This window comes from Hipposideros armiger, unplaced genomic scaffold, assembly GCF_001890085.2.
Source record: "Hipposideros armiger isolate ML-2016 unplaced genomic scaffold, ASM189008v1 scaffold_26, whole genome shotgun sequence".
NCBI lineage: Eukaryota > Metazoa > Chordata > Mammalia > Chiroptera > Hipposideridae > Hipposideros > Hipposideros armiger.
Genome location: NW_017731376.1, coordinates 2,876,087 through 2,885,179, shown reverse-complemented (window position 1 = coordinate 2,885,179; position 9,093 = coordinate 2,876,087). Strand labels below are relative to the sequence as shown.

The following is a 9,093-nucleotide window of genomic DNA, read 5'->3' as shown; positions in this document are numbered from 1 at the left end:
TAACTATAATACAAAAATTTTTAAAGAAAATAATGACAAGATGATTCTAAATGAAGTCTAAGAACGAAAGTGAATGCCAAGCACACTGACCATTTCACCTCCGCATAGGGAATGAACACAGGACACTGACGAGGATTCTTAGCCCAAGTGCCAAACTGCGGCAGCAGACATTTTGATTCTGATGGATGCATCCAAGCTCCTTTCAGCTTTGAACCTCAACAAGTAGTGAAAATCCAGAAACCAAAAAATCTTAAGTGAGAACTTCCAAGAATACCTGTGTTTTACAAGCATTTTTTTTTTATTAATAAGAGACTGAAACAGTAAAATTCAAATGAACTATGGGACTCAAAAAGTTCCAGTTTCCAAGTTGCAAAATCAACACATAATGGAAAAATTCAGTGACATTTAAAAATGTAAGATTAATTCTTTTCATTGAGTTCCTCTACTTGCGTTGGCAAATAGAGAGAGCGGCGCACCTGGTTCAGGGATTTCTTAGCCTGTCAGAGGGGAAAAAGAAAAAGTCCCTGATCAGAGAGCACTAGAACATATCAGCATGGCTGCTGGAGAGGAACGTCTCCTTAGGTCAATGCAACACTAAACTACTAGTGATAAATGTCTACAATATTTCAATTTATGTGGATCCTTTCTTAAAAGGTGAGTTTAAGGTTTCTAATACATCCTTATAGTTCTTGTTATGTTAGTTTTCCCCTTTATAATGGTTTTTCCAGTTCATACTAAAAAAAACCCCAACACTTTATGACATGTCAGCTTCCCTTATTTTCTCAACTTTATTACCTTAAAAAAATACTTCATTGAGTGCTACTTTAAATCTTAAAGCCCAGCGCTATAAACTAGTTGGAAGAACATTCCTTAGCCTTCTTGGATTGGATCATTTAAACATAAGAGTATACATTAACATTTTTTTTAAAGCACCGTTATATATTTCCTAAGTAGTGACTATATGTAATAAAAAATTAAGGCTCTTTAACTCCCATTTTTTGCTTACAAATTTCATTTTAGTAATATCTTTCATCTTTTTAATTTGAGGAATGGGTAGTTTAGAAGGTACAGGTAACAAAAGATACGATTACTGGCTATTAAGTGAGCATGCTTTGAGCAATGGAAGATATTTTTACCAAAACTTTTTAATAAAATTACTAAGAATAATAAAAAAATCTAGTTACATTTTGAGAAGTCACCATGAGAATAAGCTAATGAGTCCAATGGGAGGCCAGAGGTAAAAGCTGCCTAAGAAACAGATTGTGAGAAAGTACTTAACAACACAGCCTCCAGAGACAAACTTTGGGGTTCATACCCTGGTTTCCCCACTTTCTAAGAGTGTAAGTGACATAAAGCACCTCCATTTTCTCATCTGAAAGATCGAAAATATCAAGTGAGGAATGCCATATTGATTCTTCTGTTTTCGAGGAGAAGCTTCAATGCCTTAAGAGAGCTTAAAATGCTTTATCAGAGATTCACCTTCCTGAAATTCTACTTTATGTTCTTAACAGTTACAAATCTGCAAGTAAGCTTGATATTGGACTGTTTTCTTTAAAAACACACTCCCTTAGAAATAGATTCCTATTGACAACTATTATCTTACTATCTTAAAGTCATTTAAGACATTTTCACATACACATTTCGAACACAGAAGACAATGAAACTGCAGGATATGAAATTAGTTTCAGACAAGTCAACTGTTTCACTGAACAAACCCCAATACAGGGAAGATTTAACCTGTGAGGACAAGCCCCCAACTGTATTTCCCTGACACTAAATTCTGGCTCCCAAACAAGACTAGCTATAAGATGTTGTGTTTGTAATAAAGTACCTTAGCAAGATCTTCTTTCAACTTGTTGTATTGCACCACATCAAAATGCTGTTGCTTTGATTTCTTGTGAAAGAAGTGAAGAAATTGCCTACTTTTAATAGCTGAGTAAGTATAATCCTAAAAAAAAAAAAAAAAAAGAAAAAAAAGAATACGTTTTAAATGAACATAATGCCTCCACAAGAAAGCCTTAGCAACACCAAAGCAAAGGAAGGCAGATGAGTAAAATATTTGTAGTGGCCATCAGGGCCACAGAATATAAGGCAACATATGTAAAACATTTAGTCTTGTTTTAGATTTAGGTGCCTCTTTCGAAAGCGAGCGAGCTGGGAAAAGAAAACCCATATACTGGGATAGAAGGGAGAAAGGGGGAAATGGAGATTTTTAGCAAAATAATCATGAGATAAAGCTAAAGTTACTAGGTGTTTTGCAATACAAATTCAATTCTGTTCATAAGTGAGAGCAGAGAACATAAACTCAATGTGTTTATCTCAGTGGAGGAATTGGTGCGTTGTACTATTTATTTCTCTGTAGAGGTTATATATAGTTTCTCTGTGCTGTATATAATCTCCATCCTCGTGAAAAACAACAACAAAACTTATCAGCTTATAAAAACCCAAATAGCAGGAATTCAGTAAATAAAAAGGCTTACTGCTTATTACTTGACTTGGATAAGGAATTCTTTGCAGAAGATGTTCTAACTTACCATTTCCCTACCAAATTACTCACCTGTCGAGTGACTAGAAAGTATGCAAAAAAGACCATGGAGTTTGCAAATGTGATGAAGTATGTAACCGGTTCCATGATATCCCAGGAGTACACCCACCAGGTGAGCCAAGCCAGTGCCCCGCCCTGAACTGACAGCAGCGCTAATCCAGCCAACAGGAATCCACTGGTTTTGGCTTCTGAGCGAGCTTCGATTTTATCTTTCATCTGAGAAAAAAAAATGACTGTTAGTTCAGTTTACAAGAAAAGGAACAAAAGTAATGTACATCAGCATTATTTTAAAGAGGTATTATTTATGAAAAAACAGAATTTATAAAACATATGTATTAATGATCACCTATTTCCAAATCAGTTCATTAATAAATCTTTTTTTTTAAACTATAGAGATAATACCAGCTTGTGGAAAAAAATTTTTAAATAGTATATAAGGGTTTACAATGAAAAACTCAGAAGTCATTCTCTGAAACCTACCTAAAAATGTCGATTTTCTTTGACCCAGCAATATCACATCTAGGAATTCATCCTACAGGTGCTCTTGCACACACATGATTCATGATAGATTCATTTTTAAGAGTAGAAGATCAAAAATTATCCTTATATCCATCAAGCTACTATGCAGCTATAATGAAGAAGCTCTCTATGTGCCAATATGGAGAGCTTTCCAGGATACAGGCATACCTCAGAGATACTACAGGTTTGGTTCCAAACCACCACAATAAAGCAAATATTGCAATAAAGTGAGTCATGAATTTTTTGGGTTTCCCAGTGCACATGAAAGTTATGTTTACACTATACTGTAGTATATTGTGTACAATAGTATTATGTCTAAAAAAAAAAAGTACATACCTTAATTAAAAACAACTTTATTGCTAAAAAATGCTAACTATCATCTAAGCCTTCAGCAAATTATAATCTTTTTGCTGGTGGAGAGTCTTCAATTTGCAAAAAAAAAAGAGCAATATCTGTGAAGTGCAATAAAGTGAAGAGAAATTAAATGAGGTATGCCTGTATACTGGTAGTGAAAAAAGGTGAGAATAATGTACAATAGCCCATGCCCTTTTCTGAAAAAGGGGACAATAACAACATTTTTGTATTTGTACATAGATAAAGAAAATCTAAAATAGTTCACATGTGTGGGGATATAGTACTGGGAGGAAAACTTTCCATTAGCCACCTTTCTCACTTTTTAAATCTTAATACAAATAAATATATCAGCAACTTTTTAAAAAGTAAAGAAAAAGTGTAGGTACACTTCCCAACCAATACTATAAAGTCTCTCTCTCAGCCATCCCCTAAGTATCCTAAGATGTAAACAATATTAAAAGTTTATTTTAGCTCCAGAAACTTTCTATTCATATACAAAGACATACATACACCCACTCACATTTAAAAATCACAAATGGGATCACAGGTTTAAAAGGTGCATTTTTTTTCTCTTAAATTAAAACAAACTCCTGCCTGAGCTCTCCCCCAAAGTTATTTTGTTCTCCAACACTGATTAACTTCAGATGTTAGGAAGCCATCACTAACTTTCCAGTTGTAGTTCTGTTAGGCAGAGATGGTGCCATGGGCCTATTCTCTAAAAACAAAACTGTGGTGGTACTGCAGCTAGTGCATCCCAGCTCATATTATACTTACAGAGACATTACGGCCCATCCATGGAAAGGAAGCAGAGCACAGAGTTTCAGATGGCAGCTCTAGAGTCAGACCACCAGAGTTCAAGTTCTGGCTCTACCACATACTAGTTATGTACCTTTACTATCTCAGTTTCCCCATCTGAATGAGAAAGATAACAGTACCAAACTCATGGCTCATTGTGAGGACTAAAGGAAAAAATGAGAACATTTAAAGCATTCACAAAATGCTCACATGGAGAACGCTCAATAAATATTGCATTTTATTTTCAAACAGACTCAACTGTGACACTTCCTAACCTCTTCAAGGGGCTGCAGCTGTCCTTTCAGGTGGTCAATTTTCTCCAGTAAATAGTGCTCTCTCTTTTTCTGAAACTCTTCTAAATGCAAGGCTGTAAACAGTCTGTGAACCAAGGATTTCATGTTTTCCATCTCAGTAGCATGCCCACTGCTCAGTTTTTCTGAGAAAAGACACAAGGGAAACACAAGGCAGTTACCACATGTTTTTCCTCCAGGGTTTAAGACCAGGGAACCAAATCTGAGTCCCGGGGGCTGGCCACTGTGGCTGGTCCTGAGCCCTCCCAATTCCTAGGCAGGCATTTTGTATTGGCCGTTCTTTCAGTGTCAGGTGATTCCATTAGTCTCTCTCGTATAAAGACAATCTGGAATGATAAATTACTAGGCAGCAGATTTAAAATTCATTATGTTTTGTCTTTTTTCTTTTTCTTTGTAATATGACTTTTGCTGTTTCTTTAAAATTTTTCATATAGGAAGAGTAAGGGGGAGGGAGTATCCATCTATCAGAATCCAGGTGAAGACCTCACCTTAGTTTGTAACACATTAGTTTATGGGCTCACTTTTATACCTGAGTGCAACCCAGAATTCTTCCCCACACTCTCCAACCATTTACCTAAAAATTATTTTAGGATCCACCGGGGAGAGAAGCTGGTGTACAAACATGTAAACAAAGTATACTATACATTTGAAAAGCAATTCGAGTGTAAGTTCTGTACAACAAGGTACAGATCTGAAAGGTGGCTCATACTGACAAGAAAGGGAGTCACTGTTTCTGAGTCTTTCACATAGAGTTCTATTGATTATGGATTTCTCTCATCCTTTTGCTCCTGTGGATCTATTAATTCACATAAAATTGGGCCTTCATACTTTTCTGAGGGTTATAACTGTTCCCCACCCCTATGTAGGAGCTTCAGGGAAGTGGACAAGGTGAGAAGAAGTGGAGATGGACCCTCCCACCAAGCAGCGGCAAACAGCTGTTGAGAGATTTATGTTCCTGGAGTCAACATTAGCCCAGTGATTTTCCAGGTTTTGCCAGCAGCCCACCTACTCCTCCAAGACTTTGGTGGTCTTTAATCCCTTCCACATTCTAGGTTAAAACTGCAGAAAAGCATGACATACAAAATTAGGAACAAAGAACAAGGGCAGCAAATAGAAAACAGTAACAAAAATGCTCAACAAAAATGAATCCAACAAAGTATAACAGGAATCATACACCATGACGAAGTGGGATTTATCACAGGTATGAAAGGCTGACTCAACTTTCGAAAATCAATTAATGCAATCCATCACGTCAATAGGCTAAATAAAAATCACATGATCATATCAATAGATGCAGAAAAGCATTTGACAAAATCCAATACTCATTCGTGATGAAAACCCTTGGCAAACCAGGAATAGAAGAGAACTTCTTCAACTTGATAAAAACATCTAACATCATATTTAAAGGTGAGAAAATTTAATCTTTCCTACTAAGACCAGGGAAAGAGCAAGGTGTCTCCTCTCACCATTATTTTCAAAATAATACTGCTAGGCCTAACTAATACAATGAAATAAGAAAAAGAAACAAAAGAGGAACAGATTAAGAAAGAAATAGGACAGAGACTGCCAGTACAGCAGAAGCTGACAGCAACTGAAACTTCTGGTGAAGATGGCAGAGTAGGAAAAGGCTGTATTCACTTCCTCCCACAACCACATCAAAATTAAAACTAAATTATAGAACAACTACCCTACAGAACCACATGAAGACTAGCTGAACAGAACTCCTATAACTAAGAATATAAAGAAGAAGCCATGTGGAGACTGGTAGCAGGAGTGGAGACGCGAATGGGTTGGTCCCACATTCACGTGTGGCAGTTAAGAATTGGGAGGGATATCTCGGCTGCGGAGGTTTCCATGAGGAGTGAAGGGCCCCTTCCCCACACAGAGCTCCCCATCCCTTAGCAACAGTGCCAGGAAGAGGAGCCCCTGCAACATCTGGCTGTGAAAATCACTGGGGTTCCTTCTGAGTGAGATGGAGGGCTGCTGTAGACCCAGGCATCCTCTTAAAGGGCCTGAGCACAGAATAACTTGCCCACAAACATTCACCCTAAGCTCCAGCAAAGGAATAGCAGCTCAGAAAGTGCCAGGGACATAAGGGGAGGAACTGAATTGACTGGCTTCAGGGCAAGGGCTAGAGGAGCAGCTCTCGCCTGGACTGAAGTGCTGTTAGGTGCCATTGTTCCTTTGTTGAGCCCTCCCCCAACCCAGCCTGCAGGCATAGGCGAGTGCCAAATCTGAGTCTACAGCAACCCGGCAAACACCACTTGCCCCACTCTAATAACTGCCTCAGATGACTCAACTCGTGTAACTACCCAGACCTCTTTCAGTGGCTATTCCTCACAAGTGGATGGCCTCGGCCTGTGCTGCAAACTTTCCTAACATCTCTCAAAGGTCAAAAATGCCAAATAAATAGCAGCTGGCCTCAGCATGCCCTGTACCTATTGTTAAGTAGCTCCAAGCCTGGCATTAGTGGCAGCTGGCCTCAGCTTGAAGCATAGCCTCTCCCAGGTGCCTCCAAGTCTAGCACAGGCAGCTACCAAGTGCAGACCACTATGCAGTTCCTACCAGGTAGACCCGGGCCAGGCACAGGAAGTAGCTAACCTGAGCAGGCCAACACCAGAGTGCCACCCCACAAGAGGCCTTAAAGCCAACATACCCGGTAACCAGCTTTAGACCATACCAGAGTACTACCCAATTAGCTCTACGGATGACATCCAAAGAATGGACTTGGCAGGCATCAAAGCCACACTAAAGCAAATCCCACTCCATGGGGTCAACCCCGCACAACAGTTTGTCCACTGTAGTTATGGCCAGTCCTCACAGCCAGTCAGCCTGAGGGTCAATCCCAGCCACTGACGTGCCAACAGCAATCAAGGCTCAACTATAACAGGAGAGTACACACAGCCCATATAAGGGACATCCCTGAAGGATCTGGCTCAAGTGAACAGGGAGGCTGTGTCACTGGGTCCCATAGGACACCTGTTACATGAGGTCACCCTACCAAGACTGGGAGACATAGCAGATCTACCCAACACATAGAAACAAACACAGTGAGGCAGCCAAAATAAGGACACAAAGAAACACGTCCCATATGAAAGGACAAAACTCTGGAAAAAGAACTAAACAAAATGGAGGCTAGCAATCTACCAGACACAGAGTTCAAAACACTGGTTATAAGGAAGCTCAATGAACTTAGGAGAAGAATAAATAAAGTCAGTGATAACTTACATAAAGAGATAAATCCATAAAAAAGAAACACTCAGAAATGAAGAATATAATAATGGAAATGAGGAATACATTAGCATCAACAGCAGATTGGTTGAAGCAGAGGACTGAATCAATGATTTTAAAGACAATGTAGTGGAAAACACCCAAACAGAACAGCAAAAAAAAAAAAAAAAAGATAGATTCCCAGACAAGAAAAAGCTGAAGTAGTTCGTCACCACTAAAGCAGTATTATGAGAAATGTTAAAGGGAAAGAAAAGAAGAAGGAGAAGAAAAAAAAATAAAAAATATGAATAGTGAAATATGAAGACAGTTTCTTCAATGAAGGTATTGTGAAAACTGGACAGACATGCAAAAGAATGAAATTGGATCATTTTTTATACTATATACAAGAATAAACTCAAAATGGATTAAAGACTTAAATGTAAGACAATAAACCATAAAATTCCTAGAAGAAAACATAAGCAGTAAACTCTGACCTCATGCCTAGTAATTTTTGGATATATCTCTTCAGGCAAGGGAAACAAAAGAAAAAATAAACAAATGGGACTACCTCAAACTAAGGTGTTTTTGCACAGTGAAGGAAACTCCATCAACAAAATGAAAAGATAACCTACCAAATAATAGAATATACTTGCCAATGATACATCCAAAATGAGGAGCTAATATCCAAAACATACAAGGAACCCATACAACTTGGAACCAAAAAAACAAACAATCCAATTAAAAAATGGGCAGAGGAACTGAATAAACATTTCTCCAAAGAGGACATACAGATGGCCAACATATATATGAAAAGATGCTTAATGTCACTAATCATCAGAGAAATGCAACTTAAAACGACGATGAGATATCACCTCACCTCACATCTGTCAGAATGGCTAGCATCAATAAATCAATAAACAACAAACGTTGGTGAGGATGTGGCATAAAGGGAACCATCATGCACTATTGGTGGGATTGCAAATTGGTTCAGCCACTATGGAAAACAGTGTGGATGTACCTCAAAAAAAAGAACAATCTAAGATCCAGCAATCCCACTTCTGGGTATTGATCTGAAGAAATCCAAAACACCAATTCTAAAAGATATATGCACCCCTATGTTTATTGCAGCATTACTTACAATAGCCAAGATATGGATGAACCTGGGTATCCATCTATAGACAAGTGGATAAAGACGAAGTGGTACATATATACAATGGAATATTATTCGGCCATAAAAATGAATAAAATCTTACCAGTTGCAGCAACATGGATGGACCTAGAGGATATTATGCTAAGTGAAATAAGTCAGACAGAGAAAGATAAATACCATATGATTTCACTTATGTGTGGTATCTAAAA

The 9,093-nt window shown here is 38.1% G+C and overlaps 1 protein-coding gene across 1 annotated transcript in view; it reads right to left on the bottom strand.

Moving 5' to 3' along the window:
* Positions 1-275: 275 nt before the first annotated feature.
* Positions 276-9,093, bottom strand: part of MCUB (mitochondrial calcium uniporter dominant negative subunit beta) — a 76,074-nt gene continuing 67,256 nt past the window's right edge. Inside the window, exons 5-8 of the mRNA XM_019636037.1 lie at positions 4,489-4,649; positions 2,558-2,761; positions 1,832-1,948; positions 276-497 (exon numbers count right to left, since the gene is read on the bottom strand). Coding sequence (XP_019491582.1) covers positions 420-497; positions 1,832-1,948; positions 2,558-2,761; positions 4,489-4,649 — 560 coding nt within the window. The 3' untranslated portion in view covers positions 276-419. The remainder of the gene's footprint in view (positions 498-1,831; positions 1,949-2,557; positions 2,762-4,488; positions 4,650-9,093) is intronic.